This window comes from Dermacentor silvarum, chromosome 8 (genome assembly GCF_013339745.2).
Source record: "Dermacentor silvarum isolate Dsil-2018 chromosome 8, BIME_Dsil_1.4, whole genome shotgun sequence".
In the NCBI taxonomy this organism is placed as follows: Eukaryota; Metazoa; Arthropoda; class Arachnida; order Ixodida; family Ixodidae; genus Dermacentor; species Dermacentor silvarum.
Genome location: NC_051161.1, coordinates 54,789,805 through 54,811,094, shown reverse-complemented (window position 1 = coordinate 54,811,094; position 21,290 = coordinate 54,789,805). Strand labels below are relative to the sequence as shown.

Genomic DNA, 21,290 nt, shown 5'->3' with positions numbered 1-21,290 from the left:
CATTCCCCAATTACCTCTCTTACGTATATTCAGTTTCATTGCAACGCTGTGGAGGCTAGAGATACCTTTTTCAGTGGCTGCGTTTGCCCTTAAGAAATAGTTCGGTGTTTATTGACCGATGTTTGTGAAAATGTTCTTTATATAAGCTCAGTTCTGAGCGGAAAAATGAATTTACCCTTAGAAACAAACAACCCATGTACTGATACGGCTGCTAACGCGTTGTTTTAGATCAATTCGCCTTTCCTTGTTCTTTATTTTTGCAGCCTGTCGCGGCAGCCTCACGTGCAAGCTCGCGCGAGCAAACGCCGCTGGCGCGCAGCGAAGCATGGACGGAACGCGCGGAGTGATACATATTGGTGAACGTGCTTCTTGCGTATAGCTTCCACGTTGCACCTGATGTATGAAACGGAGTGTAGTGGGTCACACCTAAAGGAGTTCTTTTTTAACCGTCTTGGTCACACCTAGGAACGACGTGCATGTCAGAGAGACGCTAATACCATTGTTCGAACGCGCGCGTTCAGCTGACGTCGACCACCGGATGTGAAGTGGACGCTATTCTTTCCTTCGTCATCGTGACGTCTCTAAAATTCGTTTGGCCGTTCATCCAATGAGAGCGCGTTTAAGGGCAATAAATGCGAGTGGCTCCGCTCCAATGCCTTCATATGTTCAAGATGGATAGTGTTGGCGAAACTGACATGCGCTCGCTCCAGCACCAGGAACGCAGTACCGCCGATGCGCTGGCCATTGACTTTCAGCGAACCTGCTCTGGTGAGTCTTCATAGACGTTTTTTGGAACGCGGTTTCATTTCGTTTGCCCTTACTATGTGTATTGTGTAGGGACTGCATGTATATGCCACGTGTTCTCCGGACAATTACAAAAAAAAAAAAAAAAAAACGCCTAACCTTGCACTCGGCCGCGCAACGCTTGAAACAGCGAAGCTGGGCGATCGTAGCCCAGCATTTTCCGGAAGAGCGCGCTAACTTTTCATCTTAATACTCACGATGATAATTTCTTTTCGCGCCTCTCCGACTTACGGCCGTCCCTGCACGTTGCATAGCGCAGCTTGACACACCGACACCGCGTTCCAATGCCGACACCGCGTTCCACCGCGTTGCAATGCCGAGAACGCTTCGTGAATGCGCCTCTCTGTTTCGCTATCATTTTCTTTATCCCTCTCCCGAGCATGGCGCGCAGACGAGCGTGCGAACGCCCCAGCTGTGGACGAAGACGACGACGTTCGAACGCAATCATATGGTTCGCATAAATGCATGTTCTTCAAGCGTGGCTGTATAACCTAGTGGTTACGACGGTCGCCTTGGGACCGTGGGCACGCGGGATTCAATCCCGCCTCGGCAAGAAAGTTTATTAAATGCGCAGCATTTCTTGGTGAACATTTGCTACTTTGACAGTATCTATCTATCTATCTATCTATCTATCTATCTATCTATCTATCTATCTATCTATCTATCTATCTATCTATCTATCTATCTATCTATCTATCTATCTATCTATCTATCTATCTATCTATCTATCTATCTATCTATCTATCTATCTATCTATCTATCTATCTATCTATCTATCTATCTATCTATCTATCTATCTATCTATCTATCTATCTATCTATCTAGCCGCCTTCGTCTTTGTGCTCTCATGGTCGTTTCGTCAGCTTGGTATGTACCGAAATCGGCGTACTATGACAATGGTAATGACGAACATAAAGGGCATGTCATGACATGAAGGTCGTGATATGTAAGTCATGAAACAGCCGCCTACGTCTTTGTGCTCTCATGGTCGTTTCGTCAGCTTGGTATGTACCGAAATTGGCATACTATGACAATGGTACATGACGAACATAAAGGGCATGTCATGACATGAATGTCGTGATATGTAAGTCATGAAACAGCCGCCTACGTCTTGGTGCTCTCATGCTCGAAAGGTTAACTTGGTAGGTACCAAAATTGGCATAGTATGACAGGAGGGTATGACGAACATAAGTCATAGGTCAAGACAGGTAGGTCGTGACAAAGACTCAGCGAAAAAAATTAACACTCAAAAACCACTGAAATGGGTTCAGACGTGGGTATTTATTAAGTAAAGAAACAATAAAGGATGATGACAAAAATCATGAGCAAGACTCGGCACAAATGACAATGACTCAGCGAAAAAAGATAACACTCAAAAGCCACTGAAATGGGTTCTGACACGGGTAATAAGTGAAGGAAATACTAAAGAATGGTGGTAGAAGTCATAGCCATGACTGAGCAAGATTGACAATGACTCAGCGAAAAAAGATAACACTCAATAGCCACTGAAATGGGTTCTGACACGGGTAATAAGTGAAGGAAACACTAAAGGATGGTGGTAGAAGTCATAGCCATGACTGAGCAAGATTGACAATGACTCAGCGAAAAAAGATAACACTCAAAAGCCACTGAAATAGGTTCTGACACGGGTAATAAGTGAAGAACACTAAAGGATGGTGGTAGAAGTCATAGCCATGACTGAGCAAGATTGACAATGACTCAGCGAAAAAGGATAACACTCAAAAGCCACTGAAATGGGTTCTGACACGGGTAATAAGTGAAGGAAACACTAAAGGATGGTGGTAGAAGTCATAGCCATGACTGAGCAAGATTGACAATGACTCAGCGAAAAAAGATAACACTCAAAAGCCACTGAAATGGGTTCTGACACGGGTAATAAGTGAAGGAAACACTAAAGGATGGTGGTATAAGTCATAGCCATGACTGAGCAAGATTGACAATGACTCAGCGAAAAAAGATTAACACTCAAAAACAACTAAAATAGGTTCGGACGTGGGTACTAAGTGAAGGAAACACTAAAGGATGCTGGCAGAAGTTATAGCCATGAGCATGACTCAGCAAAAATGGAAATGACTCGGCGAAAAAGGATTAACACTTAAAAACCAAATTGACTGGGTTCGGATACGTTGCTAACGTTAGCTAATCTTCGCTGCGGAAGGATAGCCTAGGCTTTCAAGCAGAGTAATTGTCCCAAGTTATGCGGCATGAAATGATGTTAAAATTTTGGCAGAGACACTTAAGGCTGCTTATGTGTGGGAATGCGAAAGCGTTATAGGCGCTTTGGTGAAACGTTTTTTTTTTTTCCGCGCGTTCCTTGTCCGCGCAAGCTCTCGCCTGCGTTCTAACTGCGCCTCGGTAAGGCCAAATCAAAACGTGCCAAGCGTCTCAAGGTGCTCATTTGTGCGCGACAGTTTCTTAACGCGAAGGAACATTCAGCAGCGTTCAATCGTATATTAATGCTTTTTATTTGATACTCATGACTGCGACGTGACGTGTGCAATGACGCACGCACTAGGCATACCTTTATGGCATCTTCGGCTTGTCGTTTCGGAGCGCCCTATACTCGCGGACATCTTTCAGTGGCAATGAAGGGAAAGCTACGGAGGCAAAGCGTGTACAAGTGAGAGCGCTTCTGAAAAGAGTCCCCGTTTTATTCCAGGTTGGTTTAGGCTGCGGAAGAGAAAACAAAAACAGCTTATTAGCAACAGTTAAATGAGACAGAACACACCACTGGGTGTACAAAGTTTACTTTTTTTTTTTTGCGGCTTTTTCCTTCCGTGTCTGGGCAAACGCGAAACCGTCGCACGTAGAAGCTGCGTCGATTCTGTTCCGAGCAACCAAAAGCACTGTCAAACGCTGCCCCACTACTCGGCGCGGCAACACATGGGCAACATCCACGCGCCCGTAGCTCTCCCTTCATTGGTACAGAAAGCTGTCATCTTCGACTGGTTGAAAGAGGGTGCGCACCTTGCGTTCGGCTGTTTCTTTTCGATCGCTCTCCTCCATCTTCGAGCACTCTGAGGCGCTCCGAGCCCTGTCGTCGGAGCAGTCGTCGAGATTGAGAGCGTTTGCGGCAACATCATCACACGACAGCGTCGCCGCCGTTGGCGACGGTCCACCGTAACTTTGAGACGCATGCTGGCGTCTCAACGAACGCTCGTCCGAGTGGCGCGTCCGCCGGTTTCCCCGGCAGCGCCGGGATCTTTGGATAGCCGACACTGGCCGACACATCGGACGTTGGCAGCAGTCACGTGGTTTCGCATCTTCCATTTCCTCCGCCGAGAGCGAGTCACACGTTCGGCTTGCGCGCTTGCCCTCTACCTCCGAGTTCTGCCAACGCCGGATCTGCCCGACTCTGCTTCGGGGGATGGAGGTGACCAGTCGATGATACCATTAACCAACCAGAACCGTGGAGCTGCCGTGGCGTCGGGAAAGTGTGCTCGTCTCGCACCTCGGAGACCCGGGTTCCATTCCCACCCCGACCGAAATGTACCCAACTTTTCTTTTCAAAGGCATTATAATTTACTTTGTTTACGCGAACCTCCCTGAGAAATGTGACGTCAATCCGAGCATTTTTTTTTTGACGTGTTTCTACTCTTTGCACCGTTTGGTCATCATCATTTGGTCACGCCGTCGGCTACGACGGAATTTCGCGTAATGGGGTCTATAGTGATTTCGCATCAATAACTGGAAACGCACCTGCTCTTGCGTTCGCAGTGGGTGACACAAACTGTTCTCCTGGATTGAACCAGCCTGGCGAGCCACAAGCCTCCTCTGATGGCGACGACAGCTCCTGTCCGCGGAAGCAGTTGGATGGCAGCCCGCCTAGCGTCGGCGCAGCGTTTGGGCCATGGTCGCATGCTGTGAACGCGGCAGCATTGGGAAACACCGCTCCTCTAAAATTGGATCTGCAGTCGTGGCTGCGCTACGCGGGGGTTTCGTGGAACGTTATTTCCCCTAGAGTTATACCCAGAGTGCGGTATCTGAATCCGATGCGCTGGTGGACACCGCGCAAGTTCGAGGCTTATCTCTTAGAACAGGAGCAGAGTCCGGACGCCGAACTGCGAGATTTGTGCAGAATGGTGCGAAACCGGATGCGACCCCGGAATGAACTCGACGGACCTAACCAGGTCTACTCGTGGGACGCAGGTATAGTGACAATGTATTTGCACTCCATTGCGTTCTCATAGAGCGTTGGCGCGTATTGTCTCTCCACACCGCGAAAATGTTACACGCCTGTTTTCACGGTTCTCTCAACAAATGAAAAAAAAAAATAAGAAGCTAGATCACTCGCGAAGTTTACATTTCGTGGAAATGTGCGAAATCTCAAGGGTGATATGAAGGCACACTTTGAATTGTGTTGGTCAATCATGTGACAAAACAAAATTACTATGCGCCGGTTCATCGCCTGTTTCGAGAAATTAAGTAATACGCTTACAAAGTTTCCCCCGCTGAGGTGGGATGACCAAAGAGGGCGGCAATTTCACATTTAAAGAAAATGGTGGCGATGATTTGGGTGATGGTAATGGAAAGTTTGAAGTTTAACGGTTAATTGCGTGTTTTGAAAATAACTACGCTGTACTCGTCTTTCCCAATTGTTATGCGTTACTAGAAAGCTGTAGAAAATTTTCCCGGACTCGGTGAAGTATGCGAGGCACGCTTGTCGAAGTGGGAAGCACGTGGCGAGTGACACACTATAACTGTTTATTCTTTCTGGGGTAATTACAGGCTCGGTAGAAAATTGCTTATTCAAGCATGACAGTGTCATACGGCCTCTGTTAACAATTTCTCTCACAGTTCTCTCACAGTGCTAAACGAACTTATAATTGCGCCGATTTCACATTCGGAGGAAATAGGGGGCATGAAGTGTACTGAGTTGCGAATATTTAACGTTCCTGGCCTAACTTGGATCGTTGACAATTATTACTGAATAATATGTTATACGAGTAATGCAGTTCGTTTAACAGTGTCCTTGTTGAACTAAATTAGGCACCTTGTTTTATATGTTGTCTAAATAAGTGCTAGACTTTAGGTGTTATGTGGACAAAATTCAAAGTGTAAGGGGCAATTGAGTCCTTTACAATAAATCAAATATGCGAGCGTTCCGTAGTGTTATAACTTGTGTTTCGCGAACGTCACCGAAATTTAAGCCGCTGCCCTGGGGCAATAACGAATGCCAGCAAGCTCAAACGTAGTTAAAAAAAAGGGGGGCGAACATCATAGCGAGCGTACTAGTAAAGTAGAATTTGTTGGTTTATACTACTGCTGTTGTAAAAATAAAAAAAAATGCTTACATGTGGGCAAACTTTAAAACGGGCGAGTCATCTGCCATCCACGTTTTAAACTATCAGATTTATTTACACGCAACAGAAGTATACAGGGTGTTCGTTTTTAAGTTTTACGGTATTTTTCAATATCGCCTGTGGCAGGTCGCATAAATCTTATCATTGAGTTGGGTTGTTCGAAGAGACGGGCATTAGTATCACGAGAAATCGAAACACATATTCAACTAATTAACCAAAAAATACTAATGAACTTCTTAGTTAATTACTTTACGACACATATTGCAATTTACGAATTGTAGCTGGTGAGTTTGCAAGACGCATCCACTTGAAATGAATTTCCAGGATGACACCAGTTTAGAGATATTATTTCCCAAAGTGTGGGACGAAATACATGGGCGTTCCAGTTACGTTTGAGCTTGAATGTGTAAAACAGAATTTTGGTAAAAAAAGTAAGTGGAACAACAGTGCATTTTTACGGCTAGTTTGATGGTGCATATCTCCCAACTGGTGTCCTTCTGGAAAATCATTCCAAGTGGATACGCCTGACAACTTCACCGGCTACAATTCGCAAATTGCTATATACGTCGGAAAGTAATTAACTAGGATGTTAATTAGTAATTTTTTAATTAGTTGAATATGTGTTTAGATTTCTCGGGCTACTAATGTCCGCCTCATAGAATAACCCAGCTCAATGATGAGAATTCTGTCACAGGCGATTTCTAAGGATTCCGTAAAACTTAAAAATGAACACCCGGTATATATATGCAACATCTATCTATATTGCAACAGCTTACTGGAAGTTCGGTGGTGATTCTGCAACGTTGCGGAAGTATGCTGTCCTTCTTTTTTTGTTTCACTCTATTAACGCATGCCCTGCTTCGCTTTCAGAAATTGAGGAGTGTTTAGCTATATTAGTGCACTGGGTTTTGTCTCCAATTTTCTGAGGCGTTCGTGCTTATTACATCTGCTGCACCTAACCTGGGTGCATATTCTTATGAGATGTATGTCCGTGCCTGCCGTTTCTGGTAGTTGCCTTATTATCAAGTCGATCGTTATCGTGATTGGAGTGACAACCAGTATTTCTGCGAATGATAAGATGCTAGAACGTAACAGAATTTCTCGTGAATACGGATCAGCTTCTGTTTCACCGCGGTGCGCAGGCGATGCCATTGCATGACGTCACCGCTCTCGTTTAGTATCGTGTACATTGACCTGTGTTGATGAAGAAAGGTTTAGTTTGCTTGACTCTTGCAATGCATTTTATCCAACTTTATAGGTTGGGTCCCTATAGCTGGACGTCCAGTCGACTCCAACTCTGCTCCAACGTTGCCTCACGGCCATTCTGACCCCCCGAGCTTCGACGACGAGGCCTGAAGAAGGCTTTATATGCCTAAATTTTACCATTTTTGTAATACAGAATGCACTGTATTACGAAAAAATGTTTGATAATTTTTTTTTCTTTAGTCTTTCAACTGTGCTTGTCAACCCTGCTCTTTAACGAGAAAGAGTAGCTGAAGTGGCATCAACATGACTGCCGGATGTACAATAAATGATTTGGGAGAATCTAAAAAAAAATACCACGTAGAGTGTTTATTTCTTCTGGCAAATAGAAAAAGCTCGCGAAATATGAAAACAAAAATGTGATGGCATTGCTCATGGGATAGGAGAGCCATCGAATAGCTTGAGTGAGAAGGCAAGCTATTCCTCTGTTGCTGGGCCGAGTGGTGGCGATAATGGGACGTGTGTTCTTTTTATGACGCGAGAATGGCTCTCGGTGATTATGACGTAGTAAGTGCAGAGTTTCATACAATTACTAGAGGGTACTGTGACGCTTGCGTCTACGTGAGCTACAGGAAGGGTTGTTCAGCGATCCTGGGAGTGATAATTGGCGTATACGTGGATATGCCTTAAACACCGTCCTTCTGGTTTCAAACGGTTTAGGCGACTTCCTTGCAAACTGATAATCTTGGACAAAGTATACGGTGCTATAGATTACTAAACAAAGACTATTAAAGTAGGCTGATGGCGGGATTAAAGTGCAGGACTCCACGGACTCGTGGAGAAGCGGAACTACTGTAATTAGCGGCTATTATGTGTGTTCGCAGAGTCTTATTGCCTTTTGCATTTAAAGTAAAGTATAGATTGCTTTTAGCACCGGTAGAATGCAATGATTACTTTTCAACGACAGTGGTAAGCTCTCAGTCTGCATTTGGGGATGCCTGCCGTATGCACTCTACCCAATTTTATTCTTCTGCAAGTTTCCTTCTCATGATCAGGGTCCCCTGCGAGTAATTGACCTAGATAAGCGTACTGCTTTACAGACTGTCGAGGCTGACTGGCGATCCTGAATTCTTGTTCTCTTGCCAGGCTATTTAACATTATCTTTGTCTTCTGCATGTTAATCTTCAACCCCAGTCTTATACTTTCTCGGTTAAGGTCCTCAATCATTTGGTGCAATTCGTCCCCATTGTTGCTGAATAAGAAAAATGTCATTTGCAAACCGGAGGTTGCTGAGATATTCGCCGTTGAACCTCACTCCTAAGCCTTCCCAGTCTAAGAACTTTAGTCCTAAGCATGCAGTGAATAGCATTGGAGAGATTGCGTCCCCTTGCGTGACCCCTTTCTTTATAGGTAACTTTCTACTTTTCTTGTGGAGAACCAATGTAGCTATGGAATATTTGTAGATATTTGTAGATATATGGGTCAGAAACTTAGAGGCTAACAAAGAAGCTCGAGAAAAAGTTAAGGAGCACATAAATAGTGATGGAACGAAACATGCTAGGCCTAACTTTAAGATACAGGAAGAGAGCGGTGTGGATCAGTGAGTAAACGGAGATATCCGATATTCTAATTGACATTTTGAGGAAGAAATGGAGCTGGGCAGGTCATGTAACGCGTAGGATGGATAACCGGTGGACCATTAGGGTTACAGAATGGATACCAAGAGAACGGAAGCGCAGTCGAGGACGGCAGAAAACTAGGTGGGGTGATGAAGTTAGGAAATTTGCAGGTGTAAGCTGGAAACAGCTAGCGCAAAACAGGGTTAATTGGAGATCGCAGGGAGAGGCCTTCGTCCTGAAGTGGACATAAATATAGGCTGCTGCTGCTGATGATGGTGATGGGCATATTTGTATACATTGTTTTCCAAGTTGCGGTCACCAGTGCTGTTATTGTTTTAGTACACCAATAAACTTCCCTTTGTAGAAACGACATACTCGATGAGCATGACATGATGATGACATAATGTGATCATGGGAATTATCGGTAAACAAGATATGTGCTCCGATAGATTTCGCTTTATTAAAATTCGCACCTCCCCGTGGTTTCAGAACGCTGCAAAAGGCCGCCCGCGAGGCCCTGGACTGAATGAGTGGGGAAACCACCATCCTCAACATACTTGCATACAGTATTCACAAACTACAGGTGATGGAAGTCCTCCTGTGTGAGGATATCACAGGAAACAGGCGGAAAAACCGTGTGACGTAGCCGAATAACAGCCAAATATCCGGGGAATCTCTTGTTGCCGAAACTGTTAGTACCGCCATCTTCCTTCTACATTGTTTTAATCACAATGATATTAAACCTATTGCCCAATAAAATTTTACCTCAGCCATGTTCACTAACCTCTATGGAAAGTGATGGTTCGGCGCGTGCTTCATTTCCCAGGCTAATTACCTTGACTACGCCTTTTCACAAAGTGAATAAACCGTTTTGGGAAAATTGACCTTGGCGGAAAAAAAGGTAAGCCCATTAAAACTATCCTTACAGCCAAGTCCATTGACCTTTCTGGAAAGCGTTGGTTCACTGCAAACATCATTCCCCAGTCTAACGCACGTGTTTACGGCGATTCACATCGTCAATAAACTCATTTGTTGAGGTCGACATTGGCGGAGAAAAAAAAAAAAAGGTAAGCCTATAGTCCATTAAAGTTATCCTTAAAGCCAGGTCCACTGACTTTCTGGAAAGAATTGGTTCGTTCCATACATAATTTCCCAATCTAATGCAGCAAACCGATTTGCTGAGACATTTGTAGATATATGGGTCATTGGTGGAAAAAGAAGGTAAGCCTATAGACCACTTAAATGTCCCCGACGTCAGGTCCCTTCCGAAAGTAATTGTTTCGGCGCATACATACCTTCCAGTGCTAATACACGTGCTTACGCCGATTTACACGATAATAAACCTATTTCTTGAGGTTAACTTTTCATGAAAAAAAGGTAAGCCTATACCCCATTGAAATGTCCCCTACTACCATGTCAAGAGACTACAAGGTGTTCATCTTTTAAGTTTTACGAAATCTTTAGAAATCACCTGTGGCAGGTAGCATAATTTTTATCATTGAGCTGGGTTATTCGATGAGGCGGACATTAAAAGCACGAGAAATCGAAACACATATTCAACTAATTAACAAAAGTTCACTAATTAACTTATTTGTTAATTACTTTACGACACATATTGCAAGGAACATATTCTGAAACGTTCCACTTCGGCGATAGTTCGCCTAGGCGATAGTCGCGTTCAATAAATCAACCGGCTGCTTACCCGTGACGTCAGCATGCACTACAAACACGCGCTCTCGAACACTTCGCAAAACACAAGAGAGCGCACCATGCAAGTGCAGAACGGCTCGGGTGTGTTGTTTTCGAATGTATCGGCCGCAGTACGACACAGGCGCGTTTGTTTATCCAATATTTGTCGGGAGTGTGGTCGAGAGCACCCACTGACACCGTGACGTAAAAATGACGTTCACCGGAACTACTCGGTGGCGCGACTTTTTTTTACCAAAATGCTGTTTTACACATTGAAGCTCAAACGTAACTGGAGCGCCCATATATTTCGTCCCACAGTTTGGGAAATAACATCTCGAAACTGGTGTCACCCTGGAAAATCGTTTCAACTGGATGCGTCTTGCCAACTCACCGGGTACAATTCGTAAATTGCAATATGTGTCGTAAAGCCATTAACCAAGAGGTTCATTAGTCAATTTTCGTTAATTAGTTGAATATGTGTTTCGATTTCTCGTGCTACTAATGTCCGCCTCATCGAATAGCCCAGCTCAACGATGAGAATTATGCTACCTGCCACAGGTGATTTTTAAAAATTCCGTAAAGCCTAATTTTTAACACCCGTTACTCTGGAGAGCACTGGTACCACACACTCATCCGTGCCGATGAAAAAGCCACGTCCTTACACCGAAACTCGCGAGGAATTACTCGATTTATTGAGACTGACTTTGGCAGAAAAAAAAGGTAAGCCTAAACTTAAGATGTCCGTGCAACCAGATCAACTCATCTCTCGAGAGTGTTGGGTGTTCGCATACATCCCTACCCATGCTAAGGCACGTGGTTACACCGATTCCCACGATGAATAAACCTATTTGGTTGAGATCGACCACGGCGTAAAAATGTAACCGCAGCTGAAATGTAACCGCACCTAACCACTCACTTTTCCGGAAAGTGTTGGCTCGGTGCACACCTCACTTCCCATGCAAATGCGCCTGCTTACCTCGATTACCGCGAGGAATAAACCGATTCGTCGAGATTGACCATGGCGGGGGAAAAAAAGAGTAACCTTATAGCCCATTAACATTTCCCTGCATCCAGGTGCTCTGACTTTTCTGCAAGGCGTTGGTTCGGCTCATACATCACTCCCCATGCTAATGCCCATGCCTACACATTTTCACGCGATAAAAGAAGAGACATGTTAAGATTCACTCTGGCGAAAAAAAGGTAAGCTCAATGCCCATTAAAATGTCCCGGAAGCCAGGTCCACTGACTTTTTTGGAAGTCGTTGGTTGGACACATACCTCACTCCCTGTGCTAATGCACGTGCTGACGCCGTTCCCCATGACGAATAAACCGATTTGTTGAGATTGACCATGGCGAAAAAAAAAAAAAGAAGAAGAAGAAGAGTAAGCCTATAGCGCATTAAAATGTCCCTGCAGTCAGATCTACTCACTTCCCTGGAAAGCGTTGTTTTGCCTTCCAAAGCCCGTGCCCACGGCTTTTCACACAAGGAATAAAACGCTTTGTGGACACTGACTTGTCGGATAGAAAGGTAAGCCTAAAGCCCATTAAAACGTGCCCGCAGCGAGCTCCGTTAACCTTTCTGGAAAGCAGTGGTTGGGCGCATATATCAATCCCAAATCAAATGCACGTGCTCACGCTGGTTCACACGATGAACAAACAATTTACGGTTACTATTTCAGCGCTGTCACTTCCAATCACTTTCCTGAATAGATCTGTTTCGGCGCATAATGTACTCTCCCTGCTAATACACTTGCTGACCTGACATCGATTTGCACGATGAATAGAAATCCGAGGACACCTAACTAAGCACTTCTTATGAGTCAATGGGAAAGCATTAATGTCCAACTGAACGCCGCTGAGCGGTCCTTCGAGTTATGAACTCCTCGCGGGAAAGCTAACGCGTTGAGATGCTTGGCCAACGCCTCCTAGAAAGCATGAGGCCGGTGCACTTCGATCCGTGACGCCATGCTACCTTGCAGGAATGCCATAGAATGTAATGGGGACGCTCTTTAGTAAGCCGTAGTGATTTTGAAGGCACCGCTTTCGTTGCGCCGGGTTTGACAAGGAAAATTTCGGTCTAGGTATATAGCAAGAAGTTATAAAGGCCAGTGGGTAAGACACTCGGCTTCTGAGCGTCAGTTCGAAACTGATAACTACCGCCAGTGTTTTTCCTTTCGAATTTATGCAGTTCATTTATACATTAATTTCATTAGAGAGAGGCGCTTTTAAAACACAGGCGAGAGCTTGCGCGCACGAATAACGCAGGTTTCCGAGAGAGAGGGTGACGTGACGTCACGGCGATGACCCTCTCTCCTCCTCACGCAACACCTGGCGCGCTGCCGCCGCAGCAGGTTTCTTTTTTAAAAGTTTTTTTTACGCCATTCTTTTCCGTCGAGGCGCAGCTCATGACGTGGCGTCGCGCCAATGAAAATCCAGGTGCTGTTTGGACACTGTCGCATCAATAAATGGGTATGCACAGATTGGCTTTCCAAGAAAGAAAATATAAGCCTATAGACCGTTTCAACGTCCGCGCCGTCGGGTCCTCACTTCTCTATAAATTCGTGGTTCGACTAATACCGCACTCCCCATGCTAATGCATGTTCTCGTGTTAATTTAGGCTATGAATGAAGTTATATGCGCACATTGGCCTCACCTAGACGAAAAGGTAAGCCGGTTACAATGTTGCCGCAGCCGTGGCTCAATTGATACAGCACTCCCCATGCACATGTACGCGATGATGCTTATTTAGGCGGGTAATAAACGGATATGCACAGGTTGGCCTTCCGCAAAAGAGAGGTAAGCCCGCTACAATGCGGCCGCAGTCGTGTCATCATTTCTCTGAAAACCGATGGTTCGATTGAAACGTCACTCCCCATGCTAATGCACGTGCTGATGCCGATTTAGGCGTTGAATAAACATATCATTTGAGCAGAACAGAACCAATTTGACGCTGTATATGGCTAGCCGATTTGTTCGTCCGTCTCCTGTACGCAGAAACTATCAGCATCAGCAATGGCTCGAGCGTCGTCTTCTTCTTCCACAGCTGGCTCGTTGACGCCCCTTATTATGCGGCCGCCGCGGCCGGGATTCGATCCCAAGATCGCGGGATCGAATCCCGGTCGCGGCGGCCGCATTTCTATGGAGGCGAAATGCAAAAATGCCCGTGTGCTTGCGTTGTAGTACACGTTAAAGAACCCCAGGTAGTCAACATTAATCCGGAGCCCTCCACTACGGCGTGCCTCATAATCAGAACTGGTTTTGGCACGTAAAACCCCAAGAAGAAGAAGAAGAAGGTGCAACCGCGCGAACGCGTGCGTGCCACTGCTCCCGCGTTCGTCGTCGTCTTCTACAGCTGGCTCCGTGGCCGCTCATCATTCCTACGTAAAATTTCACTTCTCTTCTGTCGTCGTAATGGGGAGGCCGCGTTTATGGTGATATGAGCCTTTGCCTAAGGGGGTAGGAGCCATTCATTGTCTTACGTGACGGACGGATTTAATTTTGAAGCAATTTAATATTGAAGAATCTCAAGCGGCAATGCGACACCGGTGGACTGCGGGCATACCGTCAGAGAAGTCGTTCTCTCCGTCGCAGCCGAACGTGTGTGTAACCTCATTAAGAAACACAAAGACGTAACCAATAATTGAAAAAAAAAACTTTAATGAACCGTCGGGATCAACCCAGTGATAAACACCGGGGCCACACGTTTCAGATTCGCTGGTTGACCATCGGCACGTTGTGCTTGGGCGGTGATTTTTTTTTCCTTCATGGTATTCATTACATTACCGTGTAGGCCAATAAAACATTCACCAATTGTGCATAGTCATAGACTGGCGGGCACAATGACAGTCACATACAGAAGAGGCACTGTTCCCACTTTCGGTAGAAATGCTGGTTACTCTTTAGAAGGGTACCGGTAAGGATAAGCACCTCCCCAAAATGGCGTACCAGTCTGGATAAATATCACATTCGTCATAAACGTGTTTTGGGTGCACAGCCATCTGAATGAAATGCATCCTTGTATAGGTACAATTGGTTCGGAGTTGCGGTCAACCCTTCACGCTTTCCACAAACTGCATTCTCATGAAAAAAAAAATAGAACAGTTGTGAAGCATGCGTAATGGCTTTTGCAGTTGTCATGTTAACACATGCCTTAAAATTCCTTCCACCATCGAAATTTGCTACGGCACGTATACTCCTCCCTCTTGTTTGTGCAGCTTCCTAGCTAGCACATACGATGACGGGAAGATATGCGTGTATGATAAGAAGCTCTGTACGCATTTTAACGAATGTATTCTGAGGTTAGTGCGAAGTTTCGCGGAATGCGATTGCGAAAGAGAGTTCTCCTGACGAATCCGCTATTCCACCGCAAACATTAAGGCGACAAATCGGATTGTTCTCGCGTACGTCCGACGTAGCTTTAGACACTTCGTAACACAATAGTGGATATGGCGATGTAATGAAGTCCCCTTGAAATCCCCATGGAGATTCATAGGGCAGTACATGCGGTAATATATATAACGGTGTAATGGATACCACGAAGCAATTCTGAATTTTCCTTCAATTTCATTATAACGAGGCTTTGTTGCATTGCGGTTCGGTCAAGTGAGGAAGTTTTAAATGAACAACAGCTGTTTTCAGGTATCTGGCACACCTTGGTAATGGTATATCGAGGCAAGGAAGCAGAATGTCACCAAATTCTCGTAGAGTGTTGTGATCGTTGAATGACAGAATAGCGATATATATACGGCACCCCACAACATTTACAGGGATGTGAACATGGCTAACACCTTGGCTACATGGCTACGCTGGCTACGCTGCCCAAATACATGGCTACGCTGGCCAAATACTAAATTGATTTATCTAAATCGAGACACGATATTGAACATAAGCTGCCTAAAGGCCAAAAATTCCTGCTGGATGGCTAGAAATGATCCAGCAGAACTTACCTGCTCCAGGAGTTGGCTCAGGACATGAGGCTTCGACACAACAGACGCGGCTCTCTCGCAGCACAATCAATGTAAACAGTGTTCACTTGCATCGGTCTCTCGACTCCGAGGCCCCGATAATTTTTTTTATTCCTCGTATTCGTTATATTCAAGCAGAAAAGAAATCGGTCGAAAATTTCGAATGGGGAATTCTCGAAATACAATATGAATCGAATGGCAAAAATTATTCGATTCGTATTCAAAATTTTCAATAACAGTAAACTTCGTTATATCGAAATTGAAGGGGGAGCCATAATTACTTTCGTTATATCCGTTACTTAGTTATAATAACTATGGCATGTACTGCACTATGAATCTCTACGGGAAGTTCAAGTAAAATATCACTTACTCTGCTATATCCATTATTTATTTATACACCATTTCGTTATAACGATGTTCGTATACTGTTGCTCAACCACTGTCTCCGAACATGTTTGCCCTTCCTCGACCTACTGGCGATCATGCGGATGCATCCTCCTAGGTCTCTCCCGTCCAGGAGAGCAGCTGCAGCGCCGAATGACTTTGATTTCCACCTTCGCCAGGTTTTACGAGACGCGCGAGGCCCCCACCAGTACAGGATGCGTCACTCTAAAGGCCGGCAGGCCCCTCCGCAAATACATCACGTGGTGCCGTCTTCTCGACGCTCCGAGCGGCCGTTCCGGTTCCAATCAGTCCTGGATTAACGGATGACGAATGCCTCTGGGAGCAGCTGAGGGCTTGGTCTTGACTCGCAAGAGTTATGGCGAAAGAGGAGGCTTGTTCGCATTAGCGCCGTTATGGCCTTCCCAAGTTCGCGTATCCCACCTTCCATTCGATGGGGCTATAGCTCGCCTGCATCCACGGCAGCTCGCAAACACACATTGATCACGAAACCCTCCGCCGCGGCTTCTACACAGGGTGGCATTGTTTGTCCGTCTGCCTGCTGTGCCCCGAAGGAGACGCCGGCTGCGCTGTTCAGGCAAGTCATGTCATTCCTAAGACGGTAATGAAGCGTTTGCGTAGTGATGTAAAGGGTGTGGTACGCGCGCGACGAATTCGGAAACGCATATCGAAGGAACACGCCAATCTTATCTGCCTTCTTTGGGTAAAAAAAAAGGCTTCGTTGTGAGAGAACGGGCTCCGTATTGCATTTCTGGCGCGGACAAATTGAACGTTCGGTTACTATAACAGCAAACTATTGTTTTTCCCCAAGGCGTCGCAGATATGGTGATGGCAACGACGTATATAGGGTGTTCCACGTAACCTGAGCAAACATTAAACATTTGCAAGTGGCACGTAGCTGGGCAGAACCAAGATAATGTTGTTTGCCATCGCTCGGAGATACTCAAATTATTTTTTTTTGCATAGTAGCCGTAACGTTCACCTACAAACGCTGGCGGCGAACGCTATGCACGAAAGCGAGCTTTCTGGTTCTTTTTTTTTTTTTACATTTCCCCGTACGGCAGGATCCGCCGCTGCCGTGGGTGCGCGGAGGCGAGCGCCATCTGGATGGTGTTGCAAGAAACTGAGTGGGGCACGCCGCTCTCACTAGGACTAGACACCCTAAGACAGACCTTAAACGGCAGCTGGAAAAAAGGTTTGTCTTTGAGTTTCCGCCAGTAACAGAATTATGTTTTCCCGCATATTCAAATTACAATCCGACGCTATCATGTATGTAGGTTGTGTGTAAGTCGTACTTCACGAATCTTTAGACGCATTTTACTTTGACAAATATAATTAGTTCAGTAACACCTATGCGCCACGCGGAGCCCCTGCGTGGTTCGGGATGACTTTCTCTAACGGACAACGCCGCGGACGCCGACACCCGATTTTCTGCGACACGGGGCCCTTAACGCTGTCGCGTTAAAAATTTGCAAAAAGCATTCGCGTCCACGAATGTGGATACCATCACTCAACGGGTTAACAGGCGCAATTCATGGATGTATCTATTGCAGTCACAATATTGCTGCCACTCGTATTCTTCTCGGCTCATTTATTCTTCTTTCTCTTTCAATCAATCACAGAACTGAAAATACCAAGATGAAGTTTTCAATGAAGTGCTGCATTTCAATGACGATTATTACAACTATTACTGCATATCGCTGGTGACTGTGTTGTCCGCGTGGCCCAACGGATAAGGCGTCTGATTCCGGATCAGAAGATTGCAGGTTCGAGTCCTGTCGCGGACGGGTAATTTTTTTACCTTCATTGCAGTAACGCGTTTTCATCCCAATAATTTTTGTTTTCGTAATTTTTAATTAAACACGCTGGTTCTTTCTCTTCGTCATCGTTATTTTATTTTGGCAACCTGAGCCTGGTTGTTGCCCTTCTGGTTGACTGGTGTTGGAGGAAGAAACTGATCGCTTCGAAGGAACGCTTGAGTTGTGACGATCCATACACCATAGCTGAACTAATGCAGCGTCGCAACTGAAATCTGTGTAGTTTTGCCGAAAAGCTTTATGGATCGGCGTGCATACCCAGGAACAATGCCTTATAACATAATATTTATGCTGGACGCATTGTGCTTGCCGCTCATGACCTCGGGACGAGAGCACCAACGCCGGTGTAGACATCTGGCGAGACTTTAAGACACGTGTGCTATCTCTTTTGTCGTAAGCGACTGCAAGCGTTCGAATTATCTGAGGCGGCATTCTGTAAGAGTCCACCTAGTGGACTGTCCATTTCGGCTGTCGCTTATTGGCTGCAGCTGCACGAGCGAGAGGGAGGGAGACTGGCTGAGGGCACCTGTCTCCTCCTCACTCGTGCAGCTGCAGCCAATGAGCGGCGTCCGAAATGGACTGTCCACTAGGTGGACTCTAGGTGGACGACATAGGGCTGCTAGCGGACAATACAAGAGATTTGCAGACACTTGCGAATATCTGTGGGAACGCAGCCACAAATCTAGGCCTTAAGTTTAGCACAGAGAAATCAGGAATTGTGATCTTTAATGAAGAGAGGAGTAATTACGTGGTGTCAATTAAACAACAAGTCATACCCATAGTCAAGCAATATAAGTGCATCGGCGTATACATAAACGAAGGAAATACTTACTCAAGCACCCACCAAGATAATATAACAATATAGGGGAAGCGGAATGCAACACTAATGAAACACAGATCACTGTGGGGCCACAATAAGAATGATGTGGTGCGTGGAATCTGGAAAGGTGTAACGGTGCCAGTGCTAACGTTCGCACATGCCATTCTATGCTTAAAACCGGATATCTTGCCGGGGTTGTAAGTTAACCAAAGATCAGTAGGCCGGCTGGCTTTGGGAGCCCACGGTAAAACCACAAATGAGGCAGTGCAAGGTGACATGGGTTGGGCCGCTTATGAAGTCCACCCTGCTTACTTTTCTACAAGAAACAGGCGTAACTTCCTGTTTGTGAGAGACTGTGCGAGGTACGAAATGTGTTTTGCTTCGTTTTTGTATTGTTACATCCTTCTGTAGTTAGTGCACCCTGCGTGTATGTCCCGCTCCTACTTGCTCACTGTATGCCTTGCGTTACTTCCATTTTTGGGGCCCGTCATCTTGCTGTTTCTTTCTTCTCTACTTCCCGTTCTTCTTCAACTTCCTTTTCTATCCACCCCCCCCCCCCCCCCCCACTCCCGTCTTCCGAGGAGTAGGCAGGCTTTGTGTCCCTCTCGGTGGCAGTTACCAGACTGCGCCTTCCCTAAATCTCTCTCTCTCTCTCTCTCTCTCTCTCTGTACGTGTGTGTTTTCATATCACATAATTCGCGTCACTAGCGTTACGTTTTCTTAACATTTGCCTCAAAATTTTCGTTACCATCAAATAAAGCTTTGCTTATCACTGATTGCTACATACGTTGATTTTTGCGTATTCGTAGAAAACTACTGTGCTTTTTATGCCAAGTGAAATATGTTACGTGTGATAGGAGGGTGCCTAATAATTTAACACCACCACTTTTCTGGCATGACTGAGAAGTCACCGGTGCTGCCCTTTAAAAAATACTGAAGAAAACAAACAGGAGTCGTTAGCAATTTCGAAGCTGCGCACTAGTGTCGCCAGTGTAGTTCCTTTTATTTAAACTGCCAGCATCCACACGCAAGGCTTCTCTATGAGGCTCTCGACACGTTCTCTTCGATGCTTTCATAAAATCACGGCGCGCATTGACTTTTTCAGCTGCGGTAAATCGAAATGAGCCTGCGCGACGGTAAACCACTGCTTACACCACCTTACTTGGACTACATCGTACCCCACCAAATTCCACTTGTTACGCTGAAGCATCGGCGCTAGAGAGAAGCAAGCCAGATGGACGAGAGTTCGACTAGAGTTGGGACGACGACCCATCCCCGTAAATCGGTGACTTACGCGCCAACATGTGAGAATGCCTGCCTGCTACCTTACCCCGCAAGCCTGACTTCGTCGCTGCCAATTTGTGTGTGATATCATCGCCACCTCATGCGAACATGTCCCTGCATAACGGACTCACCGAGTACCGAAAACGACATGTTGATTTCCTAACTTCTAGTCATAACTGTTTGAAGCAGTGATACTGCGGCCTGCGCACGTGTTAACTGCCGGCATAAAGCGCCACGACGGCTTACAAGGAAGCGGTTTACAATCTTTCTCTTCAACAGCAGGTCGTCCCGGAGAGTAAACAAAAAATGCTCGCAGTTTCACCCGAAAGGCGAAGCACCAATTGCGATAGCAAATTAGTAGAGAGCTATACGGAGTCAGGATAGTAGTTTTATCAGCTGTATAAATTTGGACATGCAGCAGCACCAGCAACGCGCAGAACTGCTGTCGACGCCGTCGGCGTTTTGCCCGCGTTCGCACCGAACGCGCGCGGCGTTTTTATATAAATACGTACTTGGTGCCGCAGCTAAACGTCACCTCTCCTCCCTCCCTCCCGTCCCACCACAGCCTTTCGCGCGACGGAAAAATTTGCGTTTGCTCTCTATATATGGAAAGGAGGAAAGAGACGCTTAATTCTGCAGCCCTTCAGGGAGCACGGCGTAGAACGCGCGTTTGCTCTCCGACGTGCGTTCGCTCCCCGTGAAAGCGAGCGCCCCTCGAGCCCTTTCACTCGCACATACAGCGTCCGGAGCGCGGCGACGATTTCATCGTCGTTGACGTCATACGGAACCTCACGGCGACGGCGATGGCGACGCCGACGGCATAAATCTGCTTTGGAGTGTCCATATAATTGCTGTCGCAATAAAACAAACGGCGGAATATACATCCTGTCATGTAGCGTATAAGTGAATGTGACTAACACAGAGATCGGTAGCAGCTCGATTAGCCCACAAACATGAAACCTATTCGGTGTCTGCAAAGTTATTTCACGATATGTCTTTTCGTTTTTTTTTTCGAGTAGCAATAATCGTCTAAGAAGCGAACTCTGCTTACGTTCTTATAAATACGGTAGCTCACAGGGTCGCAGTGACACGCGGTAGCGCTCATATACGACGCCTAATAGGAAATCCCATTTGGTCGTTGCTGATTCAAAAGGCCAGTGACGCTCAACCAGCTGGACCTGGAGACTGTGGGCCACAGCAACGGGGCCCGAGTGAGCGCTTTCTCCAGACCGTGTCGCCTTTCAGAGATAGGTGCACGCATTCGGCCGTGAACCGCGGGCCGCGTCAGGAAACGAGTCTGCTTCGCTCTCGTTCCACACGTAAAAGAGCAGCTGTTCGTCGCAGACGACAGTCTCCGAAACGCA

At 46.0% G+C, this 21,290-nt stretch overlaps 1 protein-coding gene and 1 non-coding gene across 2 annotated transcripts; both read left to right on the top strand.

The window, feature by feature from the left end:
- Window positions 1-508: 508 nt before the first annotated feature.
- Window positions 509-7,665, top strand: LOC125947523 (uncharacterized). The gene is made up of 3 exons (XM_049672419.1): window positions 509-768; window positions 4,543-4,974; window positions 7,387-7,665. The coding sequence occupies exons 1-3, from the start codon at window positions 633-635 to the stop codon at window positions 7,482-7,484; spliced, it is 666 nt and encodes a 221-aa protein (XP_049528376.1). The 5' UTR covers window positions 509-632; the 3' UTR covers window positions 7,485-7,665.
- Window positions 7,666-17,719: 10,054 nt separating this feature from the next.
- On the top strand, window positions 17,720-17,792 carry Trnar-ccg (transfer RNA arginine (anticodon CCG)). The gene has a single exon. It is a non-coding gene; the product is annotated as a tRNA-Arg (tRNA).
- Window positions 17,793-21,290: the final 3,498 nt, after the last annotated feature.